The 15299-nt window shown below is 40.4% G+C and overlaps 1 protein-coding gene across 2 annotated transcripts in view; it reads left to right on the forward strand.

The window, feature by feature from the left end:
• The window catches only part of KCMF1 (potassium channel modulatory factor 1), a 47459-nt gene that overhangs the window by 23311 nt on the left and 8849 nt on the right, over window positions 1-15299 (forward strand). For both annotated transcript variants that reach the window (XM_082301081.1, XM_082301082.1), the window contains 2 exons: window positions 6633-6772; window positions 13239-13340. In XM_082301081.1, the coding sequence (XP_082157207.1) occupies window positions 6633-6772; window positions 13239-13340 (242 nt within the window). The remainder of the gene's footprint in view (window positions 1-6632; window positions 6773-13238; window positions 13341-15299) is intronic.

The raw sequence follows: 15299 nt of genomic DNA on the forward strand, positions 1-15299 counted from the left end.
AGTCTCAGAATTATTTCTAACTGTAAAGTCTTGTCAATATTTAGAATAAATAATTGTTCTTGTGTCCTATCCAGTTTGATGTTTCTGTTGCATCATACTTGAAACAGGTTGTAACTTGTGAGAAATGATTTTGTGACAATCCACTGCTCTACGATGTTGCTGATCCTGGACATGTATTTTCTTTTGATGTCAAACACATGGGACTAGCATTTCAGTATTTTTTCCTAGTGATTGCACCTGTAATCTTCATTTTTTAAATCTTTTAAATATGATGATTTCTCAAAAGATGAAGTCCTAACTTCTCTACCTTTTTGATTATAATAGAAGTAAAATTTATACTTTATTAGTTTAAAGTTTAGAGAATAGCTGTATACAGAAACATGCAGTTTCTTAAAACAACCTTTATATGAAATTGTCTTCAATTTTCTTTTAATTCTCAGGGCTCCTCTTGCCCTGAGACTGCCTGATCATGACTTCAGAAATCCAGGCCATGGGAGTCCATGATTTGAAAGGAAATAATTCAGTGCATTATGAAAAATACATGCCCCTGTTTTAATTTACGTGTTTCTTGTCAGGCTTTTGTTTTTTCCTCTGTGTACAGTATTGGGGATTGAGGTCACTGTTTGAAATGCACAGTTGAAACTTCTTAGCCTGTTATCAGCAGTTATTTTTTGATATTAAACATGGGATAAAAGGACAGCATTGCTGTAAGTACTAAATACTAATCACAGGGGTAAGAAGACTGAAACATAGTAATATTATGAGTCAAAGATTTTGGTGTACTGCAGTGAGAACTTGTTCTAAACTATACTTCTTTTTCAATGCCTATAATGAGAAACTAGGAGTGACTACAAATTTTGTTTTGTTTCTTGCAACTTGGGTACTTCTCTTCTGAAAGTCTTTGATACATATACCTTTGGCTTAATGCCTTTTATGTATGTATTTTGTAGAGACAGAGAGAGGTTATTTTCTACTATTTTAAGTATGCCTGAAGAATACAGATAGGTGGAAGAAGGTTCACAGTGAAGTGTTGAGATGGGTAATAGGATTTGAAGGACAACTTCTGTATTGCTTAGTGTTTATGCTGTTTATTCTCTAAATGGGAATAAAAAAACAAGGTCTATAAATTTAATATGGCTTGCTATCCAAGCATTGCTCCCACAGAGCTAGTATCAGGAAACAAAATACTGCAGCTCAGCTCTACAGTAAGACTCCTGTTTTGATAACTGTGCAGAACAAGAATGTCACCAAATTATGAGCTGCAGCAAAGTCTGATGGCACTTAGTTACTACCGACCTTGTAAGCTTATAGAGTGGAGAATGAAATGGGAAAATTGAAAAATAACATATTCCTTAGAGTTCAGGAAGATCTGTGGCATCATTCCTAAAATGTTTTGATTTTAAAGTTCCCTGTAGAATACACGTAAAGGCACATACCTTACAATATTGTACAGATGGTTAAAGAAATTGGTGACTTTTCAAAGGGCCTTGTGTGGCCAAGAAGATCATGTGACTTTGAGGAACATGCAAAAAATTAGGAGCTAAGAAATGTTAAGTTTAATTAGAAAATCAGTAATGGTAGAAGTAGTCTAAAATTACCTGATTCAGGGTTATTAGGATAGTTTTATTACTGGATATTAAAAATCACTAAGGTTAGATATTAATGGCTGGGAAGAAAATAATCTCAGGGCAACTAAGTGGTATTGTTGTGGTTTATCAGCAGCCATCAGCCAAGCCCCACACAGCTACTTACTCCCCACCAGCGGAATCAGGGAGAGAATTGGAAGGGTAAAAGCTGAAAATTCCTGGCTTGAGACAAAGGCAGTTTAATAGGGAAAGCAAAAACTGTGCACACAAGCAAAGCAGAACAAGGAATTCATTCAGTGCTTCCCACGGGCAGGCAGGTGGTCAGACATCTCTGGAGAGCAGGGCCCCATCATGCCTAATGGTGACTTGCGAAGACAAACAACAAGAATCCAAATGTCCCCCGTTCCTCCTTCTTCCCCCCTTCATATACTTTATATCCGGAGTGTGGTGTCATATGGTCCAGAATGTCCCTTTGGTCAGTTGGGGTGACCTGTCCTGGCTGTGTCTCCTCCCAGTCTCCCATGCACCCCAACTTCCTCGCCATTGTAGGAGTAGCAGCGCAAAAAGCAGAAAAGGTCTTGGCTCTGCATAAGCCCTGCTCAGCAATAACAAAAACATCTTGATATTATCAGCCCTGTGTTCAACACAAATCCAGAAGATAGTAGCCCTGTACTTCACACTGTGAAGAAAGTTAACTCTATCCCAGCTGAAACCAGCACAAGCACAGAGCTGATGAAGTCTTCAGTTGCTCCCTGGTGATGTGGGAAGTCAAATGAAAGGAGAGTGTTTGTAATGTATGGCATTACAATGAGTGGGGATTTTCTTAAGTAAGGAAGATGTCACTAGAAAAACAAACTGGAAGGCTGTTAGTGTAGCTAGGTGTGTGAATTGTATTGTACTTGGCTGTTGACAAACTTCAGTACTGTTATCTGTAGGCAGGTTTGTTTCAAAGATAGGAAAATATTTTAAAAGCAGTAAACTTACAGTTTTTCTTATGATATGGAGGAAAGCGGACAGGTAGTGAAAGATGAGTATTTTATCAAGGAAAAGGAAACAGAGTGGGTAATCCTTCTCTTACAAAACTGATGCAAGCACTTCAGAGGAAGTCATTGTCATTTTTCTGATTTTAAAAGTGCACATGGGGATCAGCGAGTCATTTGCCCAAAATCTGTCTGCTACTGGTGAAAAGGAGCCTGTACTATTGAATCCCACCACCACTCTGGCCATCACTGTCTAGGTGGGGGTATCTGTGGAGTTCACTTAAGTACTCTGCCTGAAGCTGCGACCAGATTGTTTGTGGTGGATAGCTGACCACATGGATGATCCTTTCAGTATAGAAAAAGTCATATATTGTTTACCACTGTGAAAGTTAGGATCCGTTTTTAGAGTTCCTAGGTACTGTAATAATGTTGCAGAGTATACTGCAAGAAGATGGGACTTTTTCAGGTACTCTGAAGGAGCTTTTGTTGTCATCTTGACACATTTTAATTTTTTTTCCTTGTAAGTCAGACTAGTAAAGGAGCCAGTATGAGAACACTGAAGACAAGTTAAAAGCTCTAGTGTTTTCTGGTTGTGCATGTTCACTCTTGCAGCATCTGGTTGCCATATTTATCTTTCAGGAGTCAGCATATGACCCAGTACTAATTTTGAAGCAAGATGGGATCCAGAACAATGGCAGTGCTGTTGTTCCTCAGGCCCCACAAGAGATACTGGAAAAAATGCTTCAACACACACCAAGAGTGATATGCTTCTGTAAGAGGGACAGAGCTTAATATAAAGTATGAAGTCTCATATGTAATGAGAAGTGGCCTTTAAAGCACAAATCCAATTAGTTTATTTCAGAGGGGTGAAAGAGTAGAATTGTAATAGGCCTGTAAAGAACAGGAATGTGCTTACCAGGCAGCCACTGTACTTTTGTGCTCTTTGTAGATCAATTTGTCAGGACAATGGAGAAGTTCACCGCGAATTTCCTAGTTTTCTTTTTCCTAAAAAAGCATTTTAAACTGTTAGGATGCTTCAGGGTCTAAGCATGTGGGTTGCCCATTACCACATCATTTTAAAGTGCCTATACTGACAAAAGAAAGTAATACAAATTGTTCATACGGTTCTCTGCCAAAATCATATTATGTTACTTTCATTGAAGTACAGAACCTACCTTGGTTCAGAAGTGCCTTCACTTGTCAGCTAAGATGCTTGTGTGACAGAAGATCCTGCCACTTTTTGTGCCCAATTCCTAAGCAGAGGGAGCTGATTAAATAATGGATACCTTAATAATACGTGGTGTGAGATTGTCTGGATTCACCAGAATTCAGCTTGTGGGTTTTTGGTTTGTTTGGGGTTTTTTTCACACACTAGAACAAGATGTGTTTGCTAAATGTGTATCATGCTAAGTCTGAGCATCGTAGTTTGTTTGGAACAGGGCTCTGGAGCAGCTTTGAGAGTAATATGTATGGCTGCTTGATAAGTAATACAAGAACATACATACTTTGTTTTGTTAAGTGGTGTGTTGCCGCCATTTGATTTCTTTAAGCATTAAAAAAATAAATAAATAAATACACTACAAGTTGTGTCATACCAACATTTTTGTCTATATGTATATATCACATTGAATATACATTACTTATATAAAGAAAAGTGAAACTGAAATTCCTTACTGCTGTGTACCCTTGTAAAGAATTATATCTTAACAAAAAGTACAGGCTGTTAGAAAATGTAATCCTGAATTAGATCTCTCTTTGACAGATTGATTTTTATCTAAGGAATTCTGTGATACTTCTGTTTTCTCACTAACCTCCTACCAATTTTAAGAGTGTGCTAGGTAGATTTAAGTATACATTTAACTTTTGTAGCTATAGATGGATAAAAAAGCAAAATTGCTGATATTTTTGGTTGCATTTTCACATTTAATTCAGGTTGTTTCTTGGTGTTTTTTCCCCACCAAGGAAAAGCTATAATGTCTAAATACTGTTGTGCTTGAAAACTGTCTTCATAAACTACTGTTGGGTCCTCATCAGACAGTGTTCTGATCTTTCCACTCCTTTGTATTCTTCCCCTAATTGATAAGGCATATGGGTCACGAATCTTATCCTAGAGGGATGCAATTGAATCTGGTTTTACTTTTTGGCTCAATAGCCTTGTCTTCCTAGACATCTTGAACAGAGGGCTTTAGAGTTCCAGAGGAGTTTGAAGAATTATGGACTCCTCCTTTTGTCTTTGAAATGAACCAAAATTTTAATACCTGAGAGATTTCTTTGTGGTCAGAAGAGGTAGTTCTTCGGTCATGGGCACATTGCATTCTAAACTGATAGATTTGTAAATGAAAACAGTAGCACAATTGTAGGTTCCTTCATTTCTGCAGCCATGAAGGCACAGTGTTTTCATTTCTTCCCATGTTACCTCTAATTCTTAAATAAATTCATTAACAAACGACCCCTTGGTCGTCAAGAACATGACTGTTCATAAATTTTAGGATTTTTTATGTCCTTGTAGACATTAAAAAAAACAGATAAAAACATAAAGCAGATAGAGAAATACCCATTCAGTACCTTCAGTGCTCAAAACAGACACAAAGATTCATAAGACCACTTAATTACCAACCTTTTTTTTTTTTTTAAACTTAAATATTCCTTTTAATTAAAACCTATCTGGTGATCTATGTTTCACATTAGAAAACAGATTTTGATTGTAGTAGGTGCAGAGAGATTAAAGTTGAAGAGGAAAAAATAAGGGAGGTATAAATTTACAAAGGAAAAATATCTGGATTTGCCAGATATGTATGTAACTTCTACACATTTTTTAATATTTCTTTTCCCAGGGGAAAGCATATTTGTTTGGCATTCTCATGTACGTTTGATGTATATCACAAGAAAGATGTGGAAGGAGGTTTGAGTGGGAGAACATGCCAGAGGTATAATCAAAAGACTGCAAAGACCTCCGACTTTTATTATATTAGTGAATAAATGTTTTGTTTTGTATTCTTTGAAAACAAGGAACAACAGAGGATTTGACAGCCTTGTCAAACCTCCCCCCTTTGTGATAGAACTATGTGTGCTGCTAAAATTCTTGACATCTCGATTGAGCTAACAGTGTATCTAAGGAGAAGATACTTCTATGTGCATGCTTATGTATTTCCAGCTCTCTTCAGATGAGTTGTGGCCTTGTGCCCTTTGCCCAGCTGTGAGGTTGGAGTTGGTACTGTTGCCTTACTTGAAAATATGTTCATTCATTCTCAGTGAGTTTTATAGGTAGAGGTTTTTAGGCAATATGATATTTAAGAGGGGGGTTGGTTGGTTTGTTTGTTTGTTTTTATATTGATGTGAGTGAGAAGCTTATTCATGTTTCCTGTAGAATACAAAATACCTGCAGAGGATGAGAGAGAATAACGTTCTGTCCTTGCATAGTTTGAAATTTTCATCTTAAGTGTGGGGAACTTCTATGTTAGCAACTAAAAGGTACCTACTTTTCATCAATGATGCAGAAGTGCTCACATTCAACACACGTAAAAGTTGCAGCTGGTGTGTAACAGATATCCAAATTCCTTTTGCACTATCAAACTTTTATGTTATATATTTGAGACACTTCCAAACCTATTTACTGCAAAGCAGTGGTTCAGCTATGGTATAAATACTGACATTTGGTGTCACTGAGGACTTCTGAAATTTGATCTAAATTTAAGGTCTTTTCAAGAGTTCAGCTTCTGAAATTTCATCTTATGGTTGAAGAATACCATAGTTGACCCTGTATGTTGGATAAGAACAGTGGTGGAAAAGTGGAAGTTTGGCAGTGTCAGCAGCATCATGATGGAAGTCTTTTTTCCTAGTAAATACTAGAAAACTTAAGTTATATGTGCTAGTGAAAATGAAGTATAGTCTCTGATTTTTTTATCAGTAACTGAACCACTCCTGAATATAGTTATTTCAATGAAAAAGCAGATTAATTTAAGTAGGGATTATAATGAAGTACATTTGTAAACAGAGGTTGATGTCAACAAAATTAATAATGATACTTTCTTTGAAGTAACCTCTGTTTAATCTCTTTCTGTTTCAGACTTGTACTATGGTGGAGAAGCTTTCTCTGTAGAGCAGCCACAGTCTTTCACTTGTCCTTATTGTGGGAAAATGGGTTATACGGAAACATCTCTTCAAGAACATGTTACTTCTGAGCATGCAGAAACATCAACAGAAGTGGTAAGGAGCCTCAGAGCTTGCTTTCATGGTGGAAATATATTTTAAATAGTCTCATTTCTGAAAAATTGTCTTCCTGTTCTTTCCTGAAGCATGTGTTCATTTAAGTGCTAAATACCTATGTTTGAGAATGACATCAAAATTCTTCTGTGATTTATGGGTATCATAATATAATGAGCTTGGTTCCTTCTTCAAGAGTTTCTGCTTGTTGTCGTGCTATAAGGGCCGCCTAAACATAGGAGATTGTTATATTGTAAGACAAAATTTAGAAAGTTCTCATTGTTATTCTGTCTAGCTGTGTCTCCCTTTTCACAGTTAGTATGTAATTGTTCTGCAAGCATACAGCTGTGCTGGTTTTCTGTAAGAGAGAGGAAGACATGCAGGTAGTTTGTTGTGTTTTCTAATAGCATTTTTAATGAACCTCTTATTTTTTATGCAGTGGGATTTTAAAATTGTTTTAAAACTATTCCTGTCAAAGCAGGGGGTTTCCCCCAATCCATAACCAGTAGGACACTAAATGGGGTTTTAAATGCACTTCTTAAACAAGTTTCAACATAAATACTTCAACTGGAGATGTTAACTCCTGATATCTTGATTGACCTTGGGAGGAGAAGAAACTGGGTTCGCAGAATGACATGGAGGGTGCTATTCTCTGGTTAACTGTTTTACCATAGACCCCTGAGGAAGAAAGTGATACTTGAAGTGGATTACTCATCACTAATATATTGCGAAGAAATCAGTTATAAATAGGTTCTCTCTATTCTAATTCTCTAGTTTTCTTTTCTTCCGCAGAAATTTTGAAAGTTAATGAATGACTCTTCAAACCTAGTAAGGAGCTTGGGTGAAGAGGTGATATGGAAAGGTGTTAAGATCTTTCTTAAAAACACAGGAAGTGAAAAGGTTTACTTTACAATCAGTTGCACTGTGGTAGAATTATTTAACTCTGTGACACACTGCAACTTTTACAGTCTCTCTGAGTTTTTCTTAAACTTTGCAACTTTTACACACAGCGTCAACCACTGAAAGTTCTGCATTTGGATGACTTTATTTTTTTGGGGGGCTTTGTATTGCAATTCTGATTTGGACCACTTGATGTCAGCGATATGTTCCTGACGCGGAGTGTCCATAGATCCTGGGTTTTTAAAGCTTGTTTGCAGTTGTGACTTCCAGAACTCTGCACATAAAGCCTAAATTTGTGATTCTTGACACCTGCTACTCTGGTGAATCCTGAAAGAGTTAAATGTGTAAAAAAAAATCCCACAAAATTTTCCTTTTTATGCATCAGTCTGCAACACTGCTGTATCATTGTTCCAAACAATGATAAAAGGCAATATTTTTTGAATATGATTGTTACTGTTTGTGCTAAGTTTTGAATCTGGCTTTTGTGATAAATGCTTAGTATGCATGCACATAAAATTGTTTGGGTACTGTACCCTTACTGAGATAGTGAAGGGAAAATACTATGGATTCTAAATGTTCGTAGTTACAGGCTTCCAACAATTATTTATGTTTACTGAGCTTGTAGTCATTGGAGTATCTCCTTCCAAAGATGTATTTTGTTTTAGACATGTATTTTTAGGGATGTAAGGGAACTTACATTCCCAGTTTTTCAAGGAATAAGCCAAAAAAATTTTTCGTCTGTTAAATTTTGCCATTTTTATATTCAGAGTGATGCAGATAAGAAGTTTACTTTCTTCTGATTTTTCTCACTTATAGGCACTGGTAAGTACAACAATGTTACATATCTGCAGGCAGCAATCACAGACTGAATGAGGTTGAAAGGGATCTCTGGAGGTTATCTTGAGCAGGGTCACATACAGCTGGTTGCTCAGGACCATGTCCAGACAGTTCTTTAATAGTGACTCCACTAATAGTGACTCCACAGTTAATTCTCTAGTTAACTTGTGCCAGTGCTTGGTGATCCTCACAGTGAAAAATGTTTCAGTGTTTCCTAATGTTTGAGGAAGCTCCTATGTTTGAATTTGTGCCCATGGTCTCTCATCCTGTTGCTGCATGGCTCCATCATCCTTTCAAGTTCCCTTTAGGTATTCATGGACATTCATAAGATACATCCCCCATTAGCCTGCCGTTCTCCAGGCTGAAGAGTTCCATCTTTGTCAGCCTTTCCTCCATTCCTGAAATCATCTTTGTGTCCTCTTACTGAGCTCTTTTCAGTGCGTGCATGTCTCTCATACATGCGGAGCTGGGAACTGGGCATTGGTGCTGGATAAAGGCGAAGGGTCACAACCCTTGACCTGCTGGCAGCTCTCTTCAGTGGAGCCCAGAACACCACTGGCTTTCTTTGCCACAAGAGCACACTGCTGTCTTGTGGCCCACCTGGACCCCAGGTCCTTTGCTGCAAAGCTGTGTTCCATATGACTGGCCTCCAGTGTGTGCTGGTTCCTGGGGTTGTGCCTGCCCAGGTGCAGGACTTTGTACTTCCCCTTCATAAGGTTCCTGTTGTCCCATTTCCTCAGTTTTTTAAGGTCTCTCCAAAGGGCCACACAGCTCCCTGGTGTATCAGCCACTCCTCATAGTTTTGTGTAATCAGCAGAATTCCCACTAATCACCACCGTCTGAGCCCAGCTGTTGAGACACACTCTCTACTTATCCAGCCTGAGCATCAACAACTTCTCTTTGAGAATCCTGTGAGAGGCAGTGTCAGTGGTCTTACTTGAGGTCCAGGTAGGAAATTTCCCCTACTCTTCATTCATCTACCAGGCCAGACACTTCAGCATTGAAGTTTATCAAGCATGCCTTCCCCTTTGTGAAGCCAGTGCTGACTACTATTGATTATTTTCTTGTCTTTTCATGTGCCTGAAAGTGGTTAACAATAGCTTCCTCACTTTCCCAGGGATCAAAGCAAGATGACCAGCCTGTAGTTCCCTAGGTCCTCCTCTTACTTGCCTGTCTTTAAGATGGGAGTGAAATTTGCTTTACTCCAGTCCTCAGGCATCTCACGCAGTCACCATTATTGTACAAAGATTGAGAGGAGGGAGCCTCACAATGGCATCTGCCAGCTCCCTCAGCACCTCTTGGTGCATCACACCATCACAGCCTGTGGATTTAAGTATTCCACTTCACATAAGTATTCTGCAGAGTAATCCTCTTCCAGCAGGGGAATGTCTTCACTGCTCCAGACTTTCTCCCTGCTCTGTGGGGCCTGGAGTGGCAAAAGACCAGTCTTGCCAGTAAAGACTAGCTAAGGAGGCATTTGGTACTTCAGCTTCTTCTGTGTCCTGTGTAAGTAGGCCTCACATCTTTTGAGCAATGGGCTTGCATTTTCCCTGGTTATCTTTTCATTTTCTATGCACTTCTAGAAGCCCTTCTTGTTACCTTGGACACTAGTTGCCTGACACAGTTCCATTTAGGCTTTAGCTTTGCTTACATTGCCCTGTGATGCTCAGATAATGCTTATGTATCCCTCCAGGGCTACCCTAGGAGGGTAACCTCTGTATGGGGGGGTTTTTTGTGTTTGAGTTTGTCCGAAAGTGTCTTGATCATTTATGTAGGCCTCCTGGCATTTTTGCGTGACTTCATGTTCATTGGGATGGAGAACTCTTGAGTTTGGAGGGGAGTGGTCTTTCAATATTAATAGGCTTTCTCGGGGCCCCTTTACTCTCCAGGTTCTTACACCATGGGACTCCTCCAAGCAGTTATTTTGAGGCCAGAGTATGCTTTGCTGAGGTCCAGGGTCTTGAGCTTGTTTTTCATCTTCTTCCCTGCCCTCAGGATCTCGAACTGCACCATGTCAAGGTCACTGCAGCCAAGGCTTTCTTTGACCTTCACATCCTGACTGATACCCTCCTTGTTGGTAATTATGAAGTCCCATCTAGCACCTTTCCTTGTGTATTCCTTTATCACTTGGAGAAACCCCGAGTGCACTCCAGGAGCCTCCTGGATTGCAGTCACACTCTGTTGTCCTTCCAACAGATTCTGGGGTGGTTGAAGACCTCCATGAGGATCAGGTCCTGCAAGTGTGAGGCAGCTGCTTTGTGTCTCTAGAGGGCCTGATCTGTTTCTTCCTCCTGGTCAGGTGGCCTGTAGTAGACAACCCCTACAACATCACCTTTGCCTGTTCTCTTTTTAATTCCAACTTGTAAGGTCTCCATCAGGTCATCTTCCATCCAGACAGCACTTTTAATGCACCCCAGCTGCTCTCTCACTTAAAGAGCAAGCCACCCTTCCTGTTGAAAGAGCCCCCTTCCTCTTCTAAAGAACCAGTATTTCTTCACCCATATAATGTCCAGGGACAGTGGTTAGAGTTGTAAGGCAGAGGAGTCTGGGAATCAGTATGATGATTGTTTTTGTTGGTGTTGGGGGTTCAGGTTAGTTGAACTGGCCCAGATGAAATTTAGTGTTCAATTAGAAGTCTTGCTAGCATTGTAAATGAAAAAATATTTAGGAGACTTCATCAAATACCATCTCTTCAGTCTTGTTTCAGAACAAAGATTCAAATTTTCTGCTATTATATTGCACTGCAAAAGCTTTCTCACTTTTGGGAAGACAGTAACTAGGCCTCTTGGTACATTAATTGTAAGCACTAGGTTGTTGATACTTAGAGGATAAAACTGGGAAGAGCTTTTTCTGCAGTAATGAAATTTACAATCTGAGACAGTCTCAGTGTCCCTGTTCGTCCCAGTGACTCTTGTTGAGGTTACAGAAGTACTGTCACTTAAGGTGGTTACTTTGTATGTAAATAGGGAAGTAGTGATAATACATGCACAGTTCTGGAAACTGGCAGGTGTTGTATGAGTGGGATTGACTTAGGCCTTTAGAGTCATCGTTCAGGGTTGCATGGTGGTTTCCTAATACAAATGCTCATAAATTTAAGAGAAAATTCTGACAACATTTGCCTTTCATCTGCACCAATTGTTCATGCATGTTATAATTAATAATGATTTTTAGCTGTGTCATGCTTAATAAGTGATCCAGCAGTCTTTGTTGTTTGTGATTCTGTCAGAGCTTATGCTTAACTAAATTGCTGTTCATGTATAACAGTGCTGGAATAACTTTCCTTAGTCAATAGTTCTTGAAAGTTTAGTTGATACTTTGAATTTGGGTTGGGGTACTTCAGTTCCTTCTTGCTCACTATTCATTATAACCTTTTCTTAGCTGGTATTTTTCTGAGGATTGAGTATATTCACAAATATGGGCAGTTCATTACACCTTTGTCATGTTAACAAAGAATTTTCTGATGCTTTCCTGCTTTCCAGGAGTGGGTTGTTCTTCCTACATTGGGTTTCTGCTTCCTCAGAGTAGCTTAAATAAAAAAAAAATTGCTTTTAAAGTGTTGTGTACTCTTCTGTTAGAAGATTAAGCAGCTGTAATGAAGTTTAGGGAATTCAGAACCATCTGTCCAATACACATCCATTCCTATATCCCTACAGGATAGCTATATGATATGTTGGCATAGCTGAGTATTTGTTATATTATGCTGTAATAAGATGTACCCTGTAGTGCACTTGTTTGGCTTCTGTAGAGGTGAAAAATCTGTGGAGAGAAATGCTGAACATTAAAAATACAAGGGAAGGAGTTGTAGCAAAAAGCTTTTAAAATGCCTGGTTTTCTTTTCAGAACTGATCACTAAAATTAAAGTGGAATTAGATGCAGCAGCTCCTGTCAAAAGCAGCTGAGATTTTATAGTAAACTTCAAGACCTTGTTCTCACCTCCATGGGAGTCTAACAGATGTGTGTTTATACAAGTGTTTCATGCTTTAAATAAAGCATATACAAGTGTTCTTAATGCTTGTGGTCTTTTGACATCTACATTCATCAGCTTAAGTATACACATGAAAAATGAAATAAAAATGGAAGATGCCATTTGTAGAGTCATTGAAAGAACAAGTCATAATTATGGCAATAGTAGTGGTAATGTTTGCCTGCTTAGTTAACTGTATTTTGGTTTAAAAAACAACCAAAAACCATGAAGCGGTGGGGGGGGGGCGGGGGGGAAGGGAACCAAGCAAAATCAAAGAGAGACCTCAGTACCTTCTCTCAAAATACTGTTGTGGAGGGGTATGGAGATTACGCCTTCTCTGCCAAGTCTGCACTTCCTGGGTGGTGTGGTCTCAGCTTGATACTTAGCAAATAGGGGCAGTTTCATTCTGATTCCTTTGCTGCGATGAATGTCAAGGAGGCAAATAACATTCCTGTATGATTAGACTTGACTGACTGGGGCAGAACTGGCATGCAAATACTAATTTTCAAGACATTGCAAATTGAATTTGAGAATCCTAGCTCTGGTTTTCATAGTATTCTGAAATTCATAAAGTAAAAGGTGGCCAAATTAATGTCTGCACTTCAGTAATTTTTCTGAGTTTTTTGAGTATGTTGATATTCAGGTGTTTGTGAATGCCAAAATGTGATTTTAGAGCATAAGAGCCAGTGTCTAATGACTGATTCGATACAAGTTCTATTTCTTGTAATATTTATAAAGTTGGGTTTTTTCCTTGCTTTGTCATTTCAGATTTGTCCAATATGTGCAGCATTACCTGGAGGGGATCCGAATCACGTAACAGATGACTTTGCAGCTCATCTTACACTGGAACACAGAGCTCCTAGAGATTTAATATCCTTTCCAATTTGAAGCAAAGGGGCTAGACTGTTTCACCTAGTAGTCATGGTGACTTGGTTTGATTTTTATAGTCAAAGGATCATATTCTGGATTTCCTGGAACTTAGGTTGCTGAAGTTATGTATGTCAAAAATAAGAAGGTTCATCTGCTAGTTTAAAAAAGTGTGGTTATCAGACTGTGCACAGACTTGTAGGTATACTTTGTTGCAGTGGGGATACTGCAACATGCATATACCAAACCAGGAGTCCCGTGGAAAGGAAATATATATGGACAGACAGATTCTTGATAGCTGTTTCAGAGATGTTTATTTCTCCAGCCGCATGGCCGGGGCTCTGCCCAGGAACTGTTCCAGTCACGGGACCGAGGGTCCTTCTGCCCGCGCAGGGAACACAAACCAACCCATGGGAACGAGGCTGAGCAGGGGCAGGGAAACCCCGTGTCTGTGCCCTCAGGGCCCCTCTGCCAGGGCTACATGGCAGGGGAGGGACCCCAACACCTCACCCGTTTTATTTTAATAAAAGGAGAATGAAAACAACTGGATAAGCATAACAAGAACAGTTTCAAAACAAAACAAGCCACCCTCCTGTGTCTTTAAATGTCCAAACAGATTCTGTGGAACATCTTAGGGCTGACAGAAAGGAGACAGAACTCTCTGAGCATGCTTTGTGGGGAAACTGAGGCAGGAGAGGGTTTAACTTCTTCCCTCCCCCTTTTCATCCCCCACTCGGCATTGGAAAGGGATTTTTGGGGAAACAATTGGCAAAGGTATGGTTTTGTGAGGGAAACCATGGACGAAAAAACGGATTAGGAATACACTGGGGGTAATAGGACATAGGGTAAAAGGGAAAGGTGGGATTAGGAAAGGGAGACTGTAGGGGGGGATTTACAATGGAGATATTGTCTAACATGACTACGATTTTTTGCATATATACTGCCTTTTACAGGAACACCATCAGGCCCAGTGACCTGCGATGCTTGTAACCCTTTTCTCCCTAGCACAATTTTGAATTCCACCACCTCTCCATCTCCCAAGCTTGGGATGCATTTTTCAGGGTTATTCTTTTTAATAGCAGTTGTATGCACGAATATGTCTTGCTGGTTGTCACACCTTGTTATAAAACCATAATTTTGCTTAACATTATACCATTTTACTGTCCCTAAGATCTTAGTTACTATGATCTTTTCCTTTTTCCGAGTGGCTGCTGTTTTCTGTCTCGCTGCGTCTTTGCTCTCTCTTTCGGTCGCTCCCGTGTTGGAATTGTCGGGGCTGCTGGTGCCTGCGCGCTCTTCCCGGGGTCACGTTCGGGGCTGCGTGGGCCGGGCCGCGCCGCTCAGTTCTCCGTGCGTCGCCTCCTCTGGTCGCAGCTTCGCTGCCGCTGCCAGGCGCTGCACCCACGTCTCGGCCGGGCCCCCGAGCGATGACCCCCCCCGTGCCCTGCTCCAGCGCGCGTCTCGGCTGGGCGCGGCTCCGCTCCACCGCCATCGCCGCCAGCCGCTGCCCACGCACCGCCCCTCTCAGTCGGGTGTTCACGGGGCTTGCCCCACCACGCTCTGCGCGGGGCCATGAGGGCACCACCGGGTCCCGCCGCTCCCGCCGCGCCTCGCTCCGCCACCGACACTGCGGCTCGCTTGGCTCCGCCCGCACGCGGGAACTGCCTCGCTGCTGCTCGCAGAGCGCTCGGTGCACGTGGCCTGGGCCGCACGGTCCCTGAGCCAGGCTTCCCTTCGCCAAGACACAGCTGACATTGCTCAACAGTCTCGGTAACTAAATAATATTCACGAAAATATTCTTCCATTGGCATATATTTTGACTCCAGTATTAACTGTGTCCAAACAGTTTTCCAAAAGCCCTTGGTAATAATTAAATCCCAAGAAACATAGAAAATGTTCTTAAACAACCATGCCAGGAAGTGTTTCAGTTCTTTTTGAGCTTGAATCACGCTAAAATTTACA

Source organism: Coloeus monedula (genome assembly GCF_965178545.1).
Source record: "Coloeus monedula genome assembly, chromosome: Z".
In the NCBI taxonomy this organism is placed as follows: Eukaryota; Metazoa; Chordata; class Aves; order Passeriformes; family Corvidae; genus Coloeus; species Coloeus monedula.